This window comes from Trichinella spiralis, assembly GCF_000181795.1.
Source record: "Trichinella spiralis strain ISS 195 chromosome Unknown Scfld9, whole genome shotgun sequence".
NCBI lineage: Eukaryota > Metazoa > Nematoda > Enoplea > Trichinellida > Trichinellidae > Trichinella > Trichinella spiralis.
Genome location: NW_003526948.1, coordinates 356,530 through 380,138, shown reverse-complemented (window position 1 = coordinate 380,138; position 23,609 = coordinate 356,530). Strand labels below are relative to the sequence as shown.

The 23,609-nt window shown below is 33.2% G+C and overlaps 7 protein-coding genes across 7 annotated transcripts; 6 read left to right on the top strand and 1 right to left on the bottom strand.

Moving 5' to 3' along the window:
• Nucleotides 1-557: 557 nt before the first annotated feature.
• On the top strand, nt 558-2,702 carry Tsp_09461 (putative phosphoribosyl transferase domain protein). Its single transcript, XM_003371190.1, has 9 exons — nt 558-698; nt 755-847; nt 988-1,149; nt 1,269-1,312; nt 1,380-1,539; nt 1,862-1,998; nt 2,060-2,106; nt 2,409-2,510; nt 2,572-2,702. The coding sequence occupies exons 1-9, from the start codon at nt 558-560 to the stop codon at nt 2,700-2,702; spliced, it is 1,017 nt and encodes a 338-aa protein (XP_003371238.1).
• A 1,057-nt stretch (nt 2,703-3,759) lies between these two features.
• On the top strand, nt 3,760-6,325 carry Tsp_09462 (putative uridine 5'-monophosphate synthase). The gene is made up of 7 exons (XM_003371189.1): nt 3,760-3,900; nt 4,101-4,262; nt 4,671-4,814; nt 5,405-5,541; nt 5,610-5,718; nt 5,807-5,891; nt 6,126-6,325. Exons 1-7 carry the CDS (start codon nt 3,760-3,762, stop codon nt 6,323-6,325), a joined length of 978 nt encoding a protein of 325 aa, XP_003371237.1.
• Nucleotides 6,326-8,254: 1,929 nt separating this feature from the next.
• On the top strand, nt 8,255-9,130 carry Tsp_09463 (conserved hypothetical protein). Its single transcript, XM_003371188.1, has 3 exons — nt 8,255-8,299; nt 8,699-9,005; nt 9,048-9,130. The coding sequence occupies exons 1-3, from the start codon at nt 8,255-8,257 to the stop codon at nt 9,128-9,130; spliced, it is 435 nt and encodes a 144-aa protein (XP_003371236.1).
• A 7-nt stretch (nt 9,131-9,137) lies between these two features.
• Tsp_09464 (putative fasciclin domain protein) lies at nt 9,138-13,234 on the top strand. Its single transcript, XM_003371187.1, has 9 exons — nt 9,138-9,298; nt 9,391-9,509; nt 10,846-11,227; nt 11,710-11,921; nt 12,113-12,246; nt 12,307-12,564; nt 12,632-12,875; nt 12,942-13,007; nt 13,038-13,234. The coding sequence occupies exons 1-9, from the start codon at nt 9,138-9,140 to the stop codon at nt 13,232-13,234; spliced, it is 1,773 nt and encodes a 590-aa protein (XP_003371235.1).
• Nucleotides 13,235-14,710: 1,476 nt separating this feature from the next.
• On the bottom strand, nt 14,711-16,829 carry Tsp_09465 (integrator complex subunit 6). Its single transcript, XM_003371186.1, is given in 2 exon segments — nt 14,711-14,829; nt 14,840-16,829. 2 exon segments carry the CDS (start codon nt 16,827-16,829, stop codon nt 14,711-14,713), a joined length of 2,109 nt encoding a protein of 702 aa, XP_003371234.1.
• A 231-nt stretch (nt 16,830-17,060) lies between these two features.
• Nucleotides 17,061-20,026, top strand: Tsp_09466 (enolase). The gene is made up of 12 exons (XM_003371185.1): nt 17,061-17,083; nt 17,848-17,903; nt 17,931-18,179; nt 18,241-18,299; nt 18,357-18,426; nt 18,478-18,545; nt 18,605-18,746; nt 18,814-19,112; nt 19,302-19,441; nt 19,515-19,631; nt 19,727-19,835; nt 19,898-20,026. The coding sequence occupies exons 1-12, from the start codon at nt 17,061-17,063 to the stop codon at nt 20,024-20,026; spliced, it is 1,461 nt and encodes a 486-aa protein (XP_003371233.1).
• Nucleotides 20,027-21,982: 1,956 nt separating this feature from the next.
• Tsp_09467 (conserved hypothetical protein) lies at nt 21,983-22,376 on the top strand. The gene is made up of 2 exons (XM_003371184.1): nt 21,983-22,104; nt 22,166-22,376. The coding sequence occupies exons 1-2, from the start codon at nt 21,983-21,985 to the stop codon at nt 22,374-22,376; spliced, it is 333 nt and encodes a 110-aa protein (XP_003371232.1).
• Nucleotides 22,377-23,609: the final 1,233 nt, after the last annotated feature.

The window sequence follows — 23,609 nt, the reverse complement described above, 5'->3', positions numbered from 1 at the left end:
ACAGCAGACAATAGAGTACATGATTATTTTTAATCTGCTTACATTTTCCAACTTTAATAAACGCACACAAAAAACTTATTTGTTCCTTTTGTCAATTTGTAAACAACGTACAATTCAGTTTTGTTGCTTTTAAATATTGTGAATTGCAATTTATTTTACTTATTCTATTTCTACTGTAACTAGCATTGTTATTTTTGAAACTATAATTTTTTGTCTTTTCTTATTGCAATTTAATTCATCGTTTTACATTTCTTTGTACAATTTGCTTTGTTTAGCAGAACGATGGAGGTAGAATAATGGGCGCCACAGGATAGGGCGAACATCGAGTATTAAAAATTCTTTTCAAATATGTAAGTATAAATAACATAAAAATTAATTTAAACAATTAATTAATTAATTAATTTAATTTCACATTTGAAATATATATTATTAATTGAATTTAGAATAATTTTTATTTACATGTACTGTAATGGAAATACTCATGTTGCACTTTATTTTTTTAGATTACTGTACATCTGTCAAGTTGTCACTTATTATTTACAACCGCGTTGCTGAAGATGGATGCCAGATATGAAACATTTTTGACTGACTTATTCCACCTTGGTGCTATTCAGTTTGGGGAATTTATGCTGAAGTCAAAACATACATCTCCGATTTACGTGGATATGCGCCGCCTGCTGAGCCATCCGACTCTTTTGGTTTGAAGCCAGTTGATTGAATAAATTTATTTCAACTGTTTTTTTCTTTGATTTAGAACACAGTTGAGGATTTGATGTATGATTATGCAAAAGAGTTGGAATATGATGTAATATGTGGCGTTCCGTATGGAGCCATCCCATTAACATCTGTAAGTGTAATGTTCTCGATGCTGAACTTTTTTTACACTTTACCGATTTTTTCTGTAAAATTCTGCCATTAATTTATAAAACGTATTTATATATTTTTTTTGATAAAACGAACTCGTTAATGCAAAATTTACATTTGTAGGCTCTGAGCGTGAAACGATCCATTCCCATGATAATGCAGCGTAAGGATGCGAAAGCGTACGGTACGAAAAAGATAGTAGAAGGATTGTATAAACCTGGTGACAAATGCTTGATTATTGAAGACGTAATTACATTTGGTTCAAGCATTGCAGAAACAGCTCGAGTAAGACGCATGATTTTTTAATCAGTTTCTTATTAATAATGTTTTATAATTATAAATAGGTTCTTCGAGCGCAAGGTCTCATTGTCACAGATGCACTTGTCATTCTTGACCGTTGTCAGGGAGCTTCACGTAATTTGGAAAATCTTGGTATTACGAAACGGAGGTTAGAAATGAATGATTCTTATAAAGTGATTGGAGGTCAAATTAATAAACGACGATTTTCATTCCAGTCTGTTCTGTTTGCCTGAAGTTTTGCTGTTGTACGAAGGTAGAGGTCTTATATCGAATGCGGATTGTCAACGAATTTCAAGTTATTTGTTCAATGTTACTGACAAAATAGCACCGTCAGCATTGGGAAATGGTTTTCAAGAAGGTGCTAAAGTTGACAAGGTAAATTTTTCAAACTTAGCTGAAATTTTATTGACGATAGTGATTTTTAGACGGGCGTTTTGTCGGTCAAAGCGGCGACCAATACTGCATCTTTGAGCCATAATTTGGCAAAGCACTTGTGGCAAATAGCGCTTGATAAAAAGTCGAATTTATGTGTTGCCTGCAAATCGTCTGACCCGAAGGAGATAATAGCGGTAGCTGAAGTTATATATTTTGTTAAATTTGATAATAATAATAATAATAATATGGCGAAAGTTATTCATTTTAACGTATAATTTTATTATTATTGTAATTTGATTTCATATTGATGCATTAATTTCAGCTTGCGCAGAAAGTTGGGAAGTTCATTTGCATGTTGATAATTCGCAGTGACTTGATTTGCAAAGTTCCGTTGGTCGACTTTATTTCTGAATTGAAGGCGTGTGCAAAGTCGAAGAATTTCATGATAATGGACGATCGGTGAATTATCTTTTAACCATACTTTTTTAATGCAAACGCATTTGAATATTTCTGCTTTTAGTAAATTTTGTGATGTATCATCGATTGTTGAGATGCAGCTGACCGGAGGTGAATGGTCAATAGCGAAATGGGTAGATTTTGTCACTGTTTTGCCGTTTTCTGGTCGGGGCGTGTTTTCCGCTATAAGAAAGGTATAATTTATTTTTTAAATATTGTAATTGTAATTAAATACTATGTTTAGGTAAGCGCAGAAAACAAAGTTGCTTGTTTCTCTATTTTGTCATTGCATGCGAAAGACAGTTTGATCCCAAAAGAATTTTCGGAACGTGAGTGATGCGTTATTCTTTTTGTTTTCTGTATTGCTTTTTTACAGTATGATATATTCCAAATGATGACATTTCTGTTTACAGAGTCGATGAAAACTGCTGAAAAGGACATCGACGTTATTGCTGGAGTAGTTTGTTCGAAGCCACCTGTTCTTGATTCGCGTTTCCTGTACATGACTTCCGCAGGTGCCAATTTTGAATTTTATTATGCATATGTAGAACGTTTCAATATGACTGTTTATTGAAGATGAATCCGATCAAGCACTGCTGCACTTTGAAGATTTTGATGAGATGCAGTTTCTGGATGTCGAATATTTGGAAATGAACCATGGAATTCAGTATGCCGATATTTACAAAGTGTGGGCTTGCAGTGAATGAATATTTGGATCATGGTTAGCAATATGATTTATTCACTATATCAGTCAATATTTTTTCCCTAAAAAGTGATTTAATATACACCTTATTATTTGTGGTGAAGGGAAAATATGCTTATTTTGATTTCAGGGTTACAAAGTTGAACTTATTAAAATTTTGTAAAAATAATGGCTTATTGAAATCATAATGAAAAATTGTTTGTCACGAATCAGCGTAACCTTTGTGCTTTCGTCAGTTCTTTCAGTTGGCAAAAGAGATCATCAACGAGAATAATGAAATTAAAAAAAGTTTATTAAAACGATCGAATGGCATAGCGAAAACAAGTCAAAAGAGTTGGTTATTTATTTTATGAATATGTATGACATCTTTAACAAGAAAATGCTTTTTGAGACTAAATGGTGAAATTCATTTCATTTACAATTAAAAGTCTGAAAAACGCACAGTTTGTATCTTTAAACACCTAACAGTAATTTTTGCATTGCTTAATATTATAAAATGGTAAAAGCTATTGCGTTCAACACAAAACGGATATTTTTAAGTTACGACAGTTGAAATTAAAATCTGCGTTAGTTGAGAAAAAAATATTGAATGTAAATAATATTTGGGTAATCATTTAGTGCCTACATTTTCTTATACTGTACTTCAAATTCGATGCGTACATTGCATTACTATCTCAAAAAACTAACATGTTGATATCCGGCATTTAATAATATTTTAATATAGTTTAAATTCTACAGATGATAACTAGCTGCTTATAAAAATATGACTTTTTATTGTTAAAATGAATAAGTAAACAAAACAGTTCGATTACATTACAAAGTTAAGAATAAATTTTAATTTTATAAATTTGAAGTTGAAATATTCAATACGTATACTTTTAAATTATAAATTTAAATTAATATATAAAATAACAAATATATTCGAAAAGTTTCCAATAGTAATAATAATAATAATAATAAAGTAATAATTTGTCATTAACACAAGATACAGTATACTAATGCTGTTGCAGTATTTATTGTTTTGTTGGGCAGTATAAACATCACCGCAAGTTGTTGTGAAAATGATTGATAAATGTAAAGCGCTTTTAAATAAATTATTTAACATTGGAATTTTCAAATTTGAAACAGTTGTCATGAGATCTTTGTACGAAACACCGATCTTTGTGGATTTTCAACTGGCGATCAGCTATCCGGAAATAATGGTTTGTATTTTTCTGAATGAACGTGTATGAAAATGTATAGCAAATAGTTATTTAGAATGAAATCGAAGAACTTGTACATTCTTGTCTGCTTTCGAATTTGAAGTTTCACAGCATTTGTGGTGTTCCAGAAGGCGGTTTACCACTCGCATCAGTATGCATTTTGTGCTTTTCATTTTTCAAAGTTTAACTTGTATATTTAGATAATCTCTGTCAAGCGCAATATTCCACTTCTGTTGTATCACAAAACAAAAGAAACTACCGTTACTGGAAAAGTTATTGATGGGGTCTGGAAGAAGTACGATAACTGTTTGATTGTGGACGACGTTTTGATGTTTGGTCACTCGCTTGCTGATGCGGCTGATGTATAATTTTGATTTTAATGTTTAATGGTTTACAGTTGTTTTTTAACAGGTCCTTCGTCAGCATGAATTAGAAGTTACCGATGCCATCGTGCTTTTGGATAGATGCCAGGGACCTGAAAATTTTTTAAAAAGCAATGATATCCGACGACATTAGTAAAATAGATAAGCATCGATGCGTGATGGAATTGTTATTTATTTCAAAAATGTTTTGTTTCAGTCTTTTTAATTTAACAGATGTTCTGTCATATTTGAATGAACAAGCCCTTTTGACAGACTTCGAATGTTTAAAAATTTCGAATCATTTGCTTGCATTCAGTGATTTGGCCGGAAAATTTGTCGATCAGTGCACCATTGAAGAAGTACTGTTTTATCTGGCTTTGTTTTAATTTTTAAGATGATTAATTTTAGCGGATGGAGCCGTTGTTTTTCAGTCCAGATCGTCTTTCAATGATTCTTCATCCGAAAGCAAGAAAACTGTGGGAAATTGCTCTTTCGAAACACTCAAACTTATGTTTTGCGTGTGATTTGTGTAGTCCACGTGAAATACTTAGAGTATATTTTTAAGTTATTCCGCTTAATAGCTGGATTAATAACGACACTAATAATTCATAGAATATTACATTAATTTTTAAAAAATTTCTTTGTGATCCTGAAATTTTTGAACAGTTAGGTATATTATATGATTATTTTATTTTTAGTACAGACCAGCATCCCAAATTAATAATTCAGGAAACTTAGACGATGATTACTTTTATTTTTATGCTGGAAATTTTTTTAAATTATAGCTGCTGGTAATTTGACATCAGGTTAATTGAAATATTAGATGGTGGCAATATTACTTTCTTAATACGTTTATTCTTTTTGAAATGCAGGTACAAATGTGATATTGTGAATGTTACATTCAGTTAAAGGATCTCATTAAATAAGATGTGTACTTTCGTGCATTCCAAATTCATAAAATTAACACAGTTGTTTGGTTTTGTTGATTATTTTTCCAGTCTGTGAAAATGCATAATAACTAAGTGAAAAATAGTATTTTTAAATAATTGGATGTGGAATGTAATTTTGCTATATTTTTGGTTCTTATGATAGAGTTGGTTTTTTGTAACTTGTTTGATCTTTTTTTTGCTTTTTATTTTCAGCTTGTGGAAGCTGTTGCTGTGAACATATGTTCATTGAAACTGCATGCGGATCTGATTGCCATCAAAGAAATGCCTGACTTTTTTTCCAGATTGAAACGATTAGCACAATCAAAGAAATTTATGCTAATCAATGATGGGTAATTTTTTATCTTTTTGTTATAATTACTTTCGTTTAATTTATACTTATTTTGCCTCTTTCAATTAGAAATTATTGCGATGATTCTGACGTTGTAGTGGAGTTGATGTTGAATAGTGCAACTAAACCTGCCTCATGGGCGGATTTTGTTACTGTACAATGTCTGAATGGCTCGAGTGTATTTGAAGCTATAAAAAGAGTAGCTGTTGATTTAATAGCATAATATTTGGTTTTCATAGATTTTTTATAAAATTTTTTGATTTCAGGTCAACTCGGATTACAGTGTCGCTTGTCTTCCAGTGGTTGAAATGTCGACTTCGGGAAATTTTTTTACTGAGGAATACAAGAAAAGTATTTAATAAAAAGTTTAGTTTTTTGACAAAAAGAAATGCAATTTTTGTTCTGCTTTAAGGAGCACTGAGCTTGGCGCAACAGTATCGGCAAATTGTTGCCGGATTCATTTGTCAGAAGCGGCCTATAAATGATCCGTCGTTTTTGTACATATCACCAGGTTTGTCGATTAGAATTTTTCTGTATCTGGTGAAAATGCAAATTTTTTTCTACATTGCCAATTTCTGTTTTCAGGTGTACATTACAAGCGCCGCTTGGATGATCAAAATTGGCGTACCCCGGATAAGGCAGTGCGTTTCAATCGGGACGACATAGTTGTTGTTGGTCGAGGAATAACGAAAGAGAAATACAGCAGAGTTTGGGCGTACACGTATCAACAGATTTCTTGGGATGCATTTATTATAATGAACAATGCTGCCGCGAATGTAGAATAAGATTCAAAAGAGATGTTTTATTCAGAAATTGAGCCGTTCTGTTTTTCATTGCATCGCATATGCCATGCATTTGCATTTACTTAAATTTTTCTGTGAATTCAGAAAAATGCATTAATTTTAATTGCAAAATTACACTCTCGTTTTATAAGCATGGTATTTTGGAACGTTTTTATATTCTGTTGATGTTTCTGTTGGCTTTTTAAGCACATCCTGTTTGTCCATGTTTTAGCTATTTTAATCGAGCATTTGTGCTGAAAAAAGTTGCATATTTTGTTATGGGTGTGGGTTATTTTTAATTTTTTGTCAGATTTTTAAATAGCAGAAATGAAATTGTCGTTTACGTCTGCTGAGATTTATAGATAGCATTTGATGAATTTGAAAAAGGTTCAGGATGTTTTGTTTTTAAAGTCACAAATGCGAAGCGAAATAAAATAACGGCAACTCTCAAAGTTCATTGATGAATTGCAATTCATTGGTTGATCGATTAGAAAATTCTTTGGAGATAATATTCATGACAAGATGATAATGATAATTTATTTTTTTGTTTTGAAGTTCCATCAGATTTGACAGATTTGTGCCTTGTGGAAAATATAATTGTGGTCATTTGGTGAACTGCTTTTGAACAGCTTGCATTTTTCTGAATAACAACTTGCTTCTTTTGACGACACCGGAATATCAATTTCGTCTTTATGACTAAACTGTCTCTATTTTTACGCAGTTGTTGAAAAATATTTTCAACTCTATTTATAGCAAGCATATGTTATAAATTGGAAATATTTTATTATTATCATTTATTTATAATGTACATTTTAATCATATGAACTGTTTCTTGCATTGATAATATTAACAATATACGAACAACACGATCTATTCAGAAAGTATTCAACAGTAGTCATTGGTATATTATATTATATTATATTATATTATGCGTGTATATATTTTTTTCTCAACTTTCAATTTGCATTGCAAACATTAGTTTATGCAAAATTTTGCAAATAATTTTCACAGAAGTGATTATTATTGGGGTCGATTGTTGTTCTGAAGAATGCCTGGTTGATTTGTTGAACATGATTTTAAACAACAAGCAGCTATAAAATGAAATGCAATACAATGGATCAGCCGCTGATTCAGCTTGTACACGTATGAAGTGACGAAAAAAGTTCAAAAAAGTGATTTCATTGACATTTGCAAAAAAAAAGAATTCAACTTGTTGATTCATTGTTACGTAATTTGGAAATTTGTTCACTTCAAAAATAAGTTGTCTATATTTAGTTCTTTAAACTGGCAGTTGAACATCTAGACGTTCGTTATAAATAATTACTTCAGAAAATGAGCATATATAATTGTATGATCGACGATGGCAGAAATAAAAAGACAAAAATAGCTTTTTCTTAATATACAGAAATTATTAAATGGAAAAGATGAGAATATTTTTCATGTTTAACAATGCAAAAAGCAAACATTGCGTACATTTTGCTGAAGAAGCATTTTCAGAGAAGCGTGTTTTTCAATTTTCATTGAACAGTGAGTGCAAAATTGTAAAACTGCCATACGACAGAAGCTTGTTTTCGTGAATCATGGTCATGCAACAACTGCAACAAGTAATAGTAACGTTTGCAGACAGTTGTGCAAAACAAATTCATTAAAAGTACATATTATTACTTAAACAACGGATTTCAATTGTATAATGGAACAATGGTAAATTTTGTCAAATGACTATTTATTAAAAAGGGAATAAAAAATAGATTTCCCTTTTGCATTGTTGGGTGTGTAAAACTGTAATATTCTGTGTATTAAGAAAAGTAGCGTTGAAACGGATTGCCAATTTTGCGACGATCTTCTCAAAACACTGGTTTTCATAACAGCACGCTTTATGTAATAGAAGCCAAATGAAAGCCAGTTTTTATTGTAATAATAATAAGTAAAATTATGAACTTCGGTGCAGATGAACAACAACAGACGCTTCTTGGAACTGTTTTTACTTTTTTACTTGAAATGATCTTAAATTGAAAACGATTATTTTGCTTTTTATTAATTCAAACAAATATGACTTGTCTACTTTTGAAATTGTTGTAAAATTTGTGAATGTTCTTTTTTCTTTTAACAAGTTTTACAATTGTAAAATTCAATAAAATTATTGTTCAATTTGATAAGAAAAGAAAGAATCGGTTTGAAGTGGAATGATGGAAAGTTGAAATGAAATGCATTGTATTATGTTGAGGACATCGACATCGAGCACTGACCACTGAACACGAATCTAAAGCAACAATTTCAGAATAATTTGGCAAAGTTGAGACGGTTGTTGAGCATAAATTTGCCCGTTGACAGCATTTTGGGTGTGGCTGAATTGAAACGGAAAAACTGTTCTAGTAGTGTAAAGCAGAATTTCACCCGACGGCATATAGCGACAAGCGTCAACGTTTGGTTGCACGCAATTTCGCCAAAGCTGCTTCCAATTTACTGCCAAAGTGCTGCAAAGGTCCACCGAATCGATCGTCAACAAAAACCACATTAGCCGGCTTTTTGATTCAACAAATGGATTTGGTGATTTTGCATCGCATCGCAAGCGGAATTCGTTTTCCAACTGTTACCGCTGCAAAAGTGCACAACAACAAAAATGCACAAAAATCAACTGACGACATTGAAACACAATATCACATGACTCATTTGTTGAACGGAAGTAGGCGAATTGTAGGGGGCGGGATTGGAAAATTTTTTCTAGAAATTTCCATTGCTCAAACATGTGACTCAGCGGTGAATCTGATTGGTCGAATTGTGCGTTTGTTTACTCTGCATTGCCTATAAAATCGAAATGCTCACACTGTTAGCCGCTTATCTTCGCACCATGGGCACCGAGTTCAAGGTGACTGCTCTGCTTCTATTCTCTCTTCTTTTTGCATCGTGCAACGGCACATGCTTGTTCGGATGTTCAGATCGTGAATATTGGTTTGAATTCAATTCCTGGTGGACTGGGTAAATTGATACAAAATTTAAAAAAACTATATATATATATATATATATATATTTATTTATTTTATTGGTTTCATTTAATATTATTTATTCAGACCGAATGTATGCAAAGAAGAGTCTGTCAAAGAAAAGCCCGCAACGAATGAAACAAATTTTCATCCATCGATCACATCGACTTGCATTTCTACGTACAACGTGCACAGTTGTGAAAGCAGTAAAATAATCAATGGCAAAGAAATTATCAACACTACAACATACCAGTGTTGTCACGGCTTTGCTAGAAATTTCAAAAAAGGTTGCTTAGTGGGTAAGTTGTTTGATTTAAAAGAAAAAAAAAGAAATTACTGAGCGAACAATAATTTGGATATTTGCATATTTGATTTGCCTTCATGATTTATTTCTGTCAACAATGTCCGCAGGGCTTGGGATTGGGACAGGCATAGGCATAGGCAAACGCATTCGCATACGCACGCATTTGTTCGCATTTCACCATTTGACAGCAACTTTTCGAAAAGCGAATTGATCGATTATAGCTGTGCTTTCTTGACATTTGGCAAATTTTTCTTCCACTTTTTCAAAACGATCGAACCAAGTGCTTTTCATGACATATTTATATCTTTTCAATTTTATAAATAAAATTCCCATTTGGTATCTTTTTTGAAAACCAATCAACTGACGTTTCTGTAAAAATAATTGCAACACTTGCTGCTCGTTGCTGATGTTGAACAATGATAATTGATATTGCTCATAACTGAAAAGCAATCAGTTAAGTTCACTATTTTTTGCTTGTTCACGTTGACCGTAATCGAATAATGAAGCGTGACGTCCTGCGTGACTTCAGCATATTTATTGATATGTAAATTTTCTCTGCTATTTACATTTAGCGTAATGCACTCAATGCTGATCATGCTTTAGCTTGGTTCGTGCACACATGTTCAACAATGAAAGAAAAACGGCTTTTCATTCTCTTTTTTATTATTTAACAACGAGCACAAAGTCATCACTTATCCAGTTGTGCACAAGTTAGCTAGCAAGGCAGTTTTTGAAATTTCAATTGCATCATCTTGAGAATTTTATTCAAAATTCATTTTGCGCTGTTTGCTATAACTGAATTTTCACTACTGTTGCCATTTCACTTAGTGGAACAACTGAAAGCAATTCATTGAAGTGTGTGATCAAGTGCCACGCTTGCGGCTTGAATAATCCAAAGCTTCGCTTCGGTCAAATGTTGACTCGATTCATCAAATAATGCAAAACGATTTATCAGTTTGCTCACAGCAAATAATATTTCGATTGTGTTAACTCTTCATAGTGCCCTTGTTTGAAGAAGATTCTAATCCAAGCTATAACCAGCAAAACCAGTGCAAAAATGTCACTTCCAGCAATTGTTAATCTAATTTTCTGTCTTAAAATGGGCACATTTTTAAAGTTGGTATAATTTTTGTTTAACTATAAGAATAATTTTGGGTTGCTGTAATCAAAGAACACTTTCACTGTTTTTTATACTATTTCCAAACAAACATGCATTTGATGATTAAACAATTTCTTAGAATTGGAACTGGAAGATTTGGCCACAACTCTGAAAAATTTGAATTTAACATTGCTGGAAGAATCGTTGGAGAAATCTGGATTGCTGACACAACTGGATAAGCGAAATATTACATTGTTCGCACCAACAAATGAAGCGTTTTCACAGTCATCTTCTGATGGAAGTGAAATTGCCCAAGTTATTGTATTTGAAACAGGAGATACAATGCGCCCTGTTAAAGACATTCTCCTTGGGTACATCTCTCCTGGATTTCATTATAGTTTCAATTTGAAAGATGGAAATGAACTGCAAACTTTGAGAACTGGTGGAAAATTGACTGTCAGCGTTAATAAAAATAATGCGGTATGTAATATGCGAGATTATTCATATTACGTGAGCAGCAGGTATGTAGGTTTAATATGCTTTTTTCACTTCAGGCATTATCTGTAAATTGTGCAGAAATTAAGAATGCTAATGTTCAATTCAAAAACGGCGTTCTGCATGTGGTGAATAAGCCATTGTTTCCTGCAACTGAAACTATTTGGGAAATGTTGAATTCCAATCCAGAATTTTCCATTTTCCTTTCATGTAAGTATGCTTTATGTAATTTTGGGAATATTATATTTCAATTTATTACATTTGCTTTTGATGTAAAAAGAATTCTGTTCATTATGAAACAATTTTTCTAATAAAATACATTTCAGTGATGAATGATTCGACAAAAGAAATGCTAAACAACAAAGACTTGACATTGACTGTGTTTGCTTTTAATGATGAAGCTTTTCAAAAACTTCCCCAGCAAGTTCAGAGTGACATCAGAAGCAAACGAAGCTGCTTTGCCGGTAAACATATCTTATTGACAGTGAAATTTTATTTTCTACTGCAGCATACGTTTAGATTTTATGCATTATTATATAATGGAGAAGATGATGTGCAAAAATATGCTTTCCCATGATTTGAACATTCTTGACATATTCTTTCTTTCTCATAAAAGGAATGAGGATTCTATAATTGAAAATCTAAATCTCACTGGAGAAGGTCGTGTTGGTCTTAACGGCATTTTGCATACTATAACGGAAGTTTATATTCCCCAGAAAGGTATTTATTTATTTGCTTTGCTGACGTGTAACAAGGAAATAATTTATTTTCGAAGCACATTTGATCACCTTATATTTACTCTCATTTTGTGCAGTTTGATAATTGTAATTTGAAAAAATCGTCATTTTATCTTATCTTATTAATTGAATCTAAAAATATTTGTTTTTTTTATTAATCAACTTTTATTGCAGCAAGGACATTGTATTCAGCTATACAAGAATCCATTTCTGAAGAAATGGCATCTCTTTTCGAAAAGTCAGGCATTACAAAAATACTTTCCACCGAATCTGCAACAGTACTTTTGCCACCAACCTCTGCTGTTACAGTATGCTATACTTGAATGATGAAAATATTATTTGTAATTGATCGAATTCTAATTTTATAGGAAATTGGAAACATGGAAGCCAACTCCTTACAAAACGAAATATCACGTTATGTTGTCATTGGTGAAAAATATAATTTCGAAGAACCATCAAAACAGTTATCATCCTTGGCTAAGCAAAATCTGAAATTCTCGCGGGAAATGAAAAATATGGCATATTCTCTAATTTTTGAATCGAAGCAAAAGAAGTATGTCAATTGCGTTGCTGTGGAAAAGTCAAACATTCCCAGTTGCAATGCCGTTTTGCATAAACTGTCTGAGGTAAATTTATCATTTGTAAAACAAATATTGTATAAAAATTGTTGTTTGTTTTGATCTGTGTTTTTAGCCTTTGCCTAAATATGGAAAAACTTTGATGGATGTACTGCGTGGTATGGATAATGTGAAGCAGTTTGTGATGTTGATGGAAACTTCAGGATTAGACAAAAGTCTCAGCGACCCAGAGTTTTCTGCCACCGTACTTGCTTTCGAAGATGATGCATTTGACAATATTTATAAAGATACCGATAAGGAAAATTTGTTAGCTAATAAAAGCGATGTAGAATTATTAATGAAGCGACACATTATTCCAGGTATGATACTTGTCAATGCTAATTGTTTTTGTTTGGAAAGGGAAAACAAAGTTTATTATTTTTCAGTTTCGCTCTGCTGCTATAAACTTTGCGAAAATACGTTGTTTGGAAATTCTTTCAGAGCAATGGACGGTTTGGTGTATCAGTCGAAAGGATTTTCAGGACACTGTAGTCATTTTGGAAATTCAGGAATGAAACAGTGCGACGCTGCTGTTTCTGATAATGGAGTTGTTCACATCCTGCAAAGTCCATTGTATCCAGCTAGGGCGTACAATTTCATCAATTTCCCATTTATTGATTCATTGGCAATTGGTCGCCCTGTTCAAGAATTCTTTTCAAACGTACCCTTTTTCAATTAGTTTTCGTCAAGTACACGAATGATGAATGCCTTGCCCCAGCATGCAGCAGTAGTTTCTAAAGTCCGGAAATTTAAATGTAGTAAAAAAATTTTCTATGCATTATGCTTCATAAATTTATTACATCTACCCCTTTTTTTAAAGCTAGTTTCAAACACTATTCGCTGCTTGCGCTACTTATATAGACTGAAATTGCCTCTTTTATCAATAAACACAACTAACTAACTGTCTTGATTAAATTTAGAAGCTTGTTGAAAATGAACTCACAATTTCACGTAAGCGTAAAATTAATTGTTCCTAAAAAGTAGCTTATTTTGAAAATTGTACGCTTTTAGAGAATCGTCATGAAATTGTGGATTAATTTCAAATATCAATTGCCAAGCATATGAATAAAACTGTGTGTGTTGTTTCTTGTTCTGTCTTCCGGTGTAACTGAGCATCATTGCCCCATTCCCACCGGTTTCTCTCTGCTTTCAGGCTTTCTTCATTTACGTTAAGCCTCGATTCATCGTGCTTGCATTTCCACTGCGAAGATTGGTCTTAAACTGTGGCTGTGTACTAGCAAAAATTATGAGGTAAATGCTGAACCGCCAAAGTTTGCAGTGCAAAAGTGTGGTCAGCAAACAACAGCATGCTGACGACTGCGAACGGTTATAGACTGCCTCAACAAACAAGAATATTTTACACACATCTTCCGCTGTAATATCTACAAAATTGAGGCATGTTTAAAATACAGTATCGCCGGCATTTGCAGTTCGTTTAGGTATCAGTTATCTTCATGAAATGAAAACAACATAACTAAGTAGCATGGTCACTGAGATGAATGTAATTTGAAAACTTTAAATTACAACTAATAAATAAATTTAAAATGCTTATCTAAAAAAACAATAAACAAACAAAACACGAATATCCATTCGTTCAACAACTGATAAACAGCAGCAATTCACATGATAAAAAAGAAAATATATGAAGTTTATTGTTGAATAGTGTATTTCTAAATAACAACAACAAACACTGATCATGTTAAGAACTGTTCTATCAAAAATTCATATAATTCTTTCATTTTCAACCTTCTCGCTTCTTCCAAAGCGTTTCGAATAAGCTTTTTTAGTACGTCTGGCTCTTGATTATTCAAAAAATCTAACAATCTTTGAAAATCCCTGACAGGTTCTCGAACGATCAATCGCAAACGCTCGTTTATTTGAAAAAAAGTATTATCCACTGCCAGGTTTTGTTTTTCTGTAAAATCATAAAAAACATGAGATGTAGCTTTACGCTTTGCTTGTGATGAGGGTGAAACAAACTGTTCTTCTTCTTCTTTGTCGTCTTCTTCGTCATCGTCCTCCTCATCATCATCTTCTTCCACTTGTTCTTCTTTTCTTTCTTCTTCGACAATTTCGGAAATAACAACTTCTGTTTCTGGCTTCAATTTTGCCGCTTGCTTTATCTGACAACTGGTGCAAAATCCAATTGTATTAATCAATGTGGAACAGCCACTGCATTCGTGCTTTCCGAAAGGCAATGTAACTGGCCCACCTCGAGGTATCCAACGATACGTTTTCGACAGTGGACCTTTTTCTCTAATTTCTGCGTCACGTCTGAAAAAACGATCGCCAGTCTGTGGATTGGCGCTAATATCCGCTTCGTCAACGCTGATCCGTTTGTCCACTTTGAATGGATTTCCAAAAGCATGCAGTCTAGGAGGAGTTGGCTCCACTTCCCTCAATGGCGGAGGCATGCGCTTTAAATATTCTTGATAATTGCCCATCATCATCACCGGTACCGTATGCTGATTATCCAGCATGAAGCTTTCATTCAAGGGTTGCATGCTGCTGTTCTCACCAAAATCCATATTTTCAGATATAAGGTCGAAAAGCAAAACTACTCCTTCTAGGAGATTATCCCTTGTCAGCCTGTCCGGATAACGTAGCACCTGTTCAGCTGTTAACTGTGCAGGCTTGGTTTCTGTTAAGGATTGAAGCAAAATCGGTGGTTCTAAATATCTCTCTGTAACATTGTCCAATGTTGGATGCAAATAAACAGGTCTTTGAAAATTATTATTAATAACTGCAACATAATCTTCGGTGATCATTTTTTGACCCACCTGTTGACACAGTGCTATGTATTCTTCTTTAGCATAAGTCTTAATTTTGCTCAAGTAGACATTAATATTCGGCGGAAGCCAATTTTCGAAAAACATTTCACAGACTGGACGAAGTACACTGATACGCAGCAAAGCCTTTTTCAACGGTAAAAAGTAATAAGCAGGTATATTTCGTAAATAGTTATCAAAATGGCAACGCCAATTTTGAGTCATAATAGCGGGAGGATTGCGTCGTGCTTCTTCGATTAAAGGAAACAAAGAAGGGAAGTCATATGGCAAAACGTACAGATTTACGCAATTCATTGAGCTGGACACTTTCAAATAACCAAAAGGTGCACCTATGTCATTTGTTTTTGAACTATTCATAACAAATGCATACCAACAAATTGCTGGCGTTGTTACTTCAAGCATGTGCTTGGTAAGTGCTGTCGGTTCTAATTCGTATTTGTCAAACGGAAACTCTTCTAAAAGCATAGGCATATACTGATAGCACTGAAATCTGATCATAGGATGCGCAGTACGTGGTGGCAAATAAGTCATTGTTGAATCAGGCCAAAATGCTTCGGGTATAGGCCAGTGACTTGCCATATAGCCTCTATTAGGTAATCGAGGTACATAAATCATTCCTTTGGTTTTATGCCAAATTGGATCAGGAGTAAACAATGGACTTGCTGGACAGGAATCTGGACTGCGAATAACTGTTCCCGGTTCAGACGCTATTAAAGCCATGAGCGCGCTTCCAGAACTTTTGGGCATTTCAAAACGTGTTGGCATCACTTCATATCTCTCAAAACTCATCACAACGCCTGTATGCATTTTCATCATCAACGATTCAATGCATGGATTGATCATTTTGTGATCCGTGATGCAATACGATCGACCGCCAGTCCGTTCGCATATTGCTTCAATTGGACCATGACATGGAGGAACTGGACCACCCATGTATTGCTTTCTTGGCAAAATTCCAGGAATGCGCAGTACGACAGCATAAATCCGTTGATCCCAGCGATATGCATCATAGTATAATTCACTTCCATAAGAGGACAAACGAATTTTGTCAATATCGAACAACGTTCCATCATCATCGACGAATGAATGTCCGTCAGTAAATAAAATAACAAACGCTTGTTCCAACCACTGTGGATATCGACCATATCCAAAATTGTCAATTCCACTTTGCAGACGATTCACATTCAACAGATGAAAAGCGCTAGAAAGTGGAGCGGTAATAGAAGAAGAATTTTCAGCTTTGAGATTTCTTAACTCTTCCATGAAAACTGTTTGGCTTTCTTTCCAACCTGCTTTGATATTTTTCGGTGGACGATCAAACGTCAACAACATATAGCGGTCAAATCCACGAGCATTGGGGTCGCGAGAACGATATTTCAAAATAGTTTCGATCGCATGTTGAGCATAACCCAAGAAAGAAATTCTCTGATAGGATACTTGATTCATTGAAACGCTGTTGTCAACCAAAAATAAAATTATTGTCATGATTCAAATTTCTTCTATGTTATCTAAAAAAGAGATCGTTGAAAAAATCCACAAAACCATAAAATATCAAGAACAGGCAACTGCTTAACCGATTACAAAATGTAAATAGCAGATAAAGCATTTGGTAACAGAAGGTTAATTTTCACAAATATTAGAAAAAAAAGTTCTCATAATTTTATATAAATAAAATAAAATTAAAAAGAGACATGTCAAAAAGAAATCTAACAAAAAATGACTATTTTTATTGTTACAGTGTAAGCTACAGTTTGTTCAAGTATATTAAATTGCAACAAGATATCATCGTACATAAAAATATTTTTTTTCTGTGGATAATGCTTTTCTTTTATCAAAGTGATGCAAAAAATCATTAATTAGCTATTTTTATCAAGCGTAAAGACTGCTTATCAAAATATCCGTTATTTTGAGACAACTCTTATTTAATGAAATTTTGTTTGAAAATCAAATTTTATACATAAATAAATTATGGTCATTTTATTTTTCATATTTATTCATTTTTTACGAAAGAATTCTAAAATTCTTTTCTACAGTATCCATAAGATTACTACAGTAAATAATAGTATGAATTTACAGTTGGAAAATTTTTTTACTTCTTAAAAATATTAGCACTTTATGCAGTAATTAATAAAAATATATCAATCTAAGTAAAATTAAAAAATAAACATGAATTATTGTATTTATGATTTTTAATCTGACTTTGTTTATTCAATTTCTTGTAAAATAACTAAAGTGTTCGATAGTGCAGATTTAAAAAAATAATTTTGCACTTAATTAGCTACATTTATTAATTCTAAAGTTTTTTTAAATTTTAAAATTCATGCAGTAAATGTTTTAATATTTCATCGAATAATAAATAAGCACTACGGCAAACTACATTCATGCATTTTGAATCGTAAATAATTGCTGGATTTCTCTTAAAAAATTTAAATTTTATATTTATTACATTTTACATTTATATATGACAATCATTAAAATAATAATGAGTTTTTCAATAGTTCAGAATTCTTTGTGTAGCTGCAAATTATGTACCTGAAAATCTGATAAATAACAGCTATAGTAACTACACGTAAACAAGTTATTCAGTATTGGCGTTGTGTTCAGCGTTGAGAAATATTTGTTCTTTGTCTCGCTCGTGTGAAGTTCTGATCAAGATGTCTATTTTGGATATTCATGCTAGACAGATTTTCGATTCACGTGGCAATCCAACTGTTGAAGTAGATTTGCGTACAAATAGAGGCATTTTTCGCGCTGCGGTTCCTAGCGGTGCTAGCACTGGCATTCATGAAGCTTTGGAATTGCGTGATGGGGACAAATCTCAGTACATGGGAAAAGGTTTGTGTAGTTAATATTTTGTTAATATGTGTTTATTAAGTTATTTATCATTTTATTTCAGGAGTCAGCAAAGCGGTTAAGAATATCAACGAAGTCATCGCACCATCTCTGATAGCGAAGGTACCAAAAAATTGTTAATTTTTTTTTGTTTTTCTACTTAATAATGCTTTTGTTTAGAATTTTGAAGTTACAGAACAAAGTCTAATCGACAACTTTATGCTTTCTCTGGACGGAACTGAGAACAAATGTTTGTTTGTTGTTCATTGATTATTTTTGTGTTTTATGTTATTTGTTCTAGCCGTCCTCGGAGCGAACGCTATTCTTGGTGTTTCGTTGGCCGTTTGCAAAGCTGGAGCGGTGCACAAAGTGATTTGGTCTAATTACTTTTTATTATTGTAAGTTGTTTTGAAATTTTCCTTTTTTAGGGAGTTTCGCTGTACCGTTACATTGCTGACTTGGCTGGTGTAGACAAGGTGATCATGCCAGTGCCTGCGTTCAATGTTATAAACGGCGGTTCTCACGCAGGAAATAAGTTAGCTATGCAGGAATTCATGTTGCTTCCCATTGGTAAATAATTTTCTTTGTCATTATTGACGTACATGTTTGTTCATCGTTTATTGGATTGCTGTTTTAGGAGCATCCAACTTTAAGGAAGCGATGCGTATGGGAAGTGAAGTGTATCATCATTTGAAGAACTGCATTAAAGCACGCTATGGTTTGGACGCGACAGCTGTCGGGGACGAAGGTGGATTTGCGCCGAATATCCAAGACAACAAGGAAGCACTCGAGTTGCTGAAAGAGGCTATTGGTAAAGCTGGTTACGAAGGCAAAGTGAAAATTGGCATGGATATTGCAGCGTCCGAATTTTATAAATCGAAAGAAAAATTGTACGATTTGGATTTCAAAAATCCAGAATCGAATGCAAAAGATTGGGTAAGTAAAAATGATCAGTATTTTTTCTGTTAGCTTATTTGTTTGTTTTAAATTGAACTTGCCCGTGTTCAGTCAGGCAGGTTAGACAGGTTTGCTTCGTTCAAAAAGCAGTACAGGTTTCTTCATAATGATAATGATGATGATGAGAGTTGTTGTTCTAAAGAAATTTAAATTGAATTTACTGTTTAGAAAAATGGCGAGCAAATGCTTGAATTATACAAGGATTTTGTTACGAACTATCCAATTGTGTCTATCGAGGATGGTTACGACCAGGATGATTGGGATAATTGGGCCAAAATGTGCAGTGAGTTGAAAATACAAATAGTTGGGTAAGTGGGATAACTTGTGAGCGCTTCTGTTTTGCTTCATATGCAAAAGTAATGTTTTGAAATGTTGTTCTAGAGATGATTTGACCTGCACAAATCCGAAGCGTATTCAGCAGGCAATAGATAAGAAGGCGTGCAACACGTTGTTGCTGAAAGTCAACCAAATTGGTTCAGTGACTGAAAGTATTCAAGCGTAAGTTTTGATTTTTAATTAAAGAAGGTTATAAGTAAAAGTAGATGTGCGCATTAGGGATTTTAAAGTTTTTAAATGATTGTCTTTTTTTTCAGATGTCAGCTGTCTCGTAAAAATGGCTGGGGTGTTATGGTTTCTCATCGTAGTGGAGAAACTGAAGACACGTTTATCGCTGATCTTGTTGTCGGTTTGGCTACTGGACAGGTGGAACTTTTAATTTGAAAAATCGAAAATGGAAGCAGTAGGTGATAGGTATTTTATTTCAGATTAAAACTGGCGCACCATGTCGTTCTGAGCGTTTGGCGAAATATAACCAACTGTTGCGTATTGAAGAAGAACTGGAACGTCAGGGCATTGCGAAATATGCTGGCGAAAACTTTCATAATCCACAGTGAAATGCAATAGGCGATATGATGAACTTATTTTAGATTTACTTGGTTGGATAAATCGCATTATTCGTAGTTAGTTTTTTGCAAGCATATACATATGTATATATGCTTGTTTCTTTTTCATTTATTCTAGTTCGTGACAGCAGCAGTTTTCTATTTATTTTTTTCCCTTTTAGAATAGAATGTGTTTACTATAGTTTTTGAAAATCGAGCGCATTCAGTAAACAACGGTCGGCATCACTATGCAAAATATTTATTGTTTTGCGTATGTTTGATACTCATTATTATTTTGAATATTGCGACGCAATATTAATAATCAAAACAAGTTTTATTGGCAGTTGAGATGCGGGCGCAACATTTTCATATGTCTAGGTAATTTGAATCGTAATAACGTGAACAAATTGATCCATGGTGTAATATTCTGAAGCAACTTCTAGACTTGCTGTGTTTATTGATTTTCTTTGTCAGAAGTTTCAGAATATTTTTCAAAATCTAACATTAAATTGTTCGTGTACATTGTGAAGGCTATATTTTCGAATCGGGTGGTATAATCATATGAAATTCACATATAAACTGATAGAAATTACAGTTGTCCCTTATCAGTTATTGTCTTTTATTATTATTTTAAATGAAGATAAAATAGCTTTTCGCATCTAGATATGTTGATTTTATTGAAAAATAGAACTTTCCTAGCCAAGCACTGATTTATAAATATAATTATGTAAGATTTGGAAATAATACTTTCCACCAATAATTTACGTACAGGTTGATGAACAAGCAGTACTGTGTTTTGCAGTTTTTATTATTATTTAGCCAAACTATAATATAAGCACTGTCGAAACAGATGCAGTTAAATTTCTTCATTTTAAGATTCGGATTTACTGAAATATTCGAGCGTAACAAGATACAACTGATGTAAATAACAAAGGTAAGAGCTATAACTGTCAAATCATGTGCTTGGCATGTGTGTGAAATATAAGCCGCTTGAAAGTTGAAATTGAGCAACGCGAACATAATTTGTATATATAAGTTTTATTTTAAGCATTGTAAATAAATTTTCAAATTACAACAAAATTAATTCTTATATTGTAAGGGAAATTTTAATCATTGCATATTTATAAGAAAAAAGAGAATAGGAGACTAATATATTTCATTTTCAAAGAAATATTGAACAAAATTAACTTTTATAATTAAGATAATTAAGTCAGAAATATCCGAAGAATAATATTTGCCACGAAGCAGCTGTTGCAAATATGAAACCAATACAATGCCGTCAAAGTTTGCCATTTGCATTCGATAACATTTTGCAGCTGCTTTTACTCATGCTAATAATGCAAGAGGAATAATCCAAAATATTTGAACATATTAATCTTTTCAATTCAGGCATCAAATAGAATAATAAACAAAAATCGGACAAGGTTTCCAATCGATTGAGAAAAAAAATTCAAACTTTTCCAACCTTCAAAGTGGCAAATTTTTCGAAACATTGTCGAATAAAAAGCGAACAAAATGGAATTTCAACAGCCATGAAAGATAGCAAAATAAAATGTAAAATTAAAAAAAGATATACATGAAAAACCAGTCTATTAACTTTTAATACATAATTTAAAATTTTACCGAGAAGCGAAAGCTTCATATTGCAATAACAATTGTTCCTGATTTTCTTTAACGTTACAGCAACCAACAACTTCAAATTCCTTGTTAACGCAATTTATTTAATAGTAATTTTACTCAATAATAACGGTTCAGAAATGGGACCCATTTTATTAAAAATTTGAAATTACTTTTTCTTCTACGGAAAGCATCAAAGTTTCTAACATGAAATTTTTGCAAATTCATCATTACATAACTATCCATATCATCCAATCCATACATTTTTTCAATTTTTTTGGTTTTGTTTTTTAAAAGTTGTTTTTTGTTGATTTATTAGAAAATTTTTCATTAATGTGGGTATGCTCAACCATGCCATTCCACGATCTTGTCGACTGCATCTATACTCTTTATAAACATTGGCCAGCTTCTCAAGCTCGAAGACCAGTTGCTACGGTCCTTATTTCCGTTCAACTCGATCAGCCCATGATTCAGTGGGCAACAATTACATTATATATCTTACAAGCATAATAACTGTTGACATCATTGTTTCAGAAGTACACAAACTGATTATAAACTAAACGAAATTATTATTTTAGAAACAACGCAAATTACACTGTTGAGAAATCTTTTCTCAATACCTGCTCATCACTATCTAAAAATCCCCGTGGCAACAAAGCATTGCTCCTGGTATAAAAACAACGATTGCGCAACGCCAGTTGCACCCCTTGTTTTTCTCAATGGAAAACAATGGAATAGCAATTAAGCGGTGAAAAGGTCAGCGTCCTGTCATATATCTGCCACAACTCCGGTGGCCAGCTGTTGAAATAGCGTCAAAGTCAAATGTGGCTGACAGCACGCCTGTTCAGACCCCGGCTAAGCTGCACAGTCTAAGGGATTGCGCAACCAAGCCGATTTTCTAATTACCCTTCGGTAATCTAGGTCGCCAGACGCGGAGTGAGGTCAAGAAAGAGATATAAATACGAGTGCGGAGGGAGGAGGGAACAACACAAAACAAAACACGGATATACACGAACACGGAACCGTCTGAACGATTTTCTCTCGCTATATTATTGTTATTACTGTTTATTCTGAATAAACCGATTCTTGATCACACCCGCTGTCACTGATAATTCTATAATTAACATATACAGTCCACTATAAAAGATCTTCAAGTTTGAACAAAAGATTTTTCAACATACACTTTTAAAATAATAAATTGTTTAGTATGAATGTTTATTATTTACTATCAATAATTATTGTTTTTTCATTAAAATCCCAAAACTAAAGAAAGGTGCAACGCCAAATGAACCACTTTCATGATCACAGCAACTGGCTTTCCATTATCAGTCTTTAACGGAGAACATTACAGGGAAAAATTTTGAACCTGAAAACAACGTTCTTCGCCTTTGGATTAAACACCAACTAATGCTTCATTGCATTAAACTTAATTCTCACATCTGTATCAGAAACAGATCAATACGATTTCTTCGAGATGCTAATATGAAGATGGACTTCAATGTCCCTTACGCATTCTCAATAGACAGGGAATTGTCGTCAGCAGTATGATTGAAAGGAACGGGCACTTCAGAGTTAAGCTTATCAAGAGAAGTTTGGATAACATCTAAACAGTCAACAATATATTCAAAAAGTTACCCAAACAACAAGTACAACAAACTTATTCCCGTCGTTCCTACTTGCACAGTTCTCGAAATATCCCAACACAAGTGGCTCGCTTAACAATGTATTAGCGTAGGCAAAGTGCAAACTTTAGAAGCCCATTATTCCACAACAACAGGACAGATTTCGCCCAAACCCTGCATTTCTTTTTGCCGATCAATGAAAAATGTACAGTAGCCATATTTATCAGCAGAAATGAATAAAATAAAAATTTGCATGCGAGGTCGTTTGCTTTATTGACATAATAGAAATCATTTCAGTTTGAGGCCCTCCGTGGATGGTAGGTCAGCGTTTTGATTGGAAAATTGACTGAAGGCAA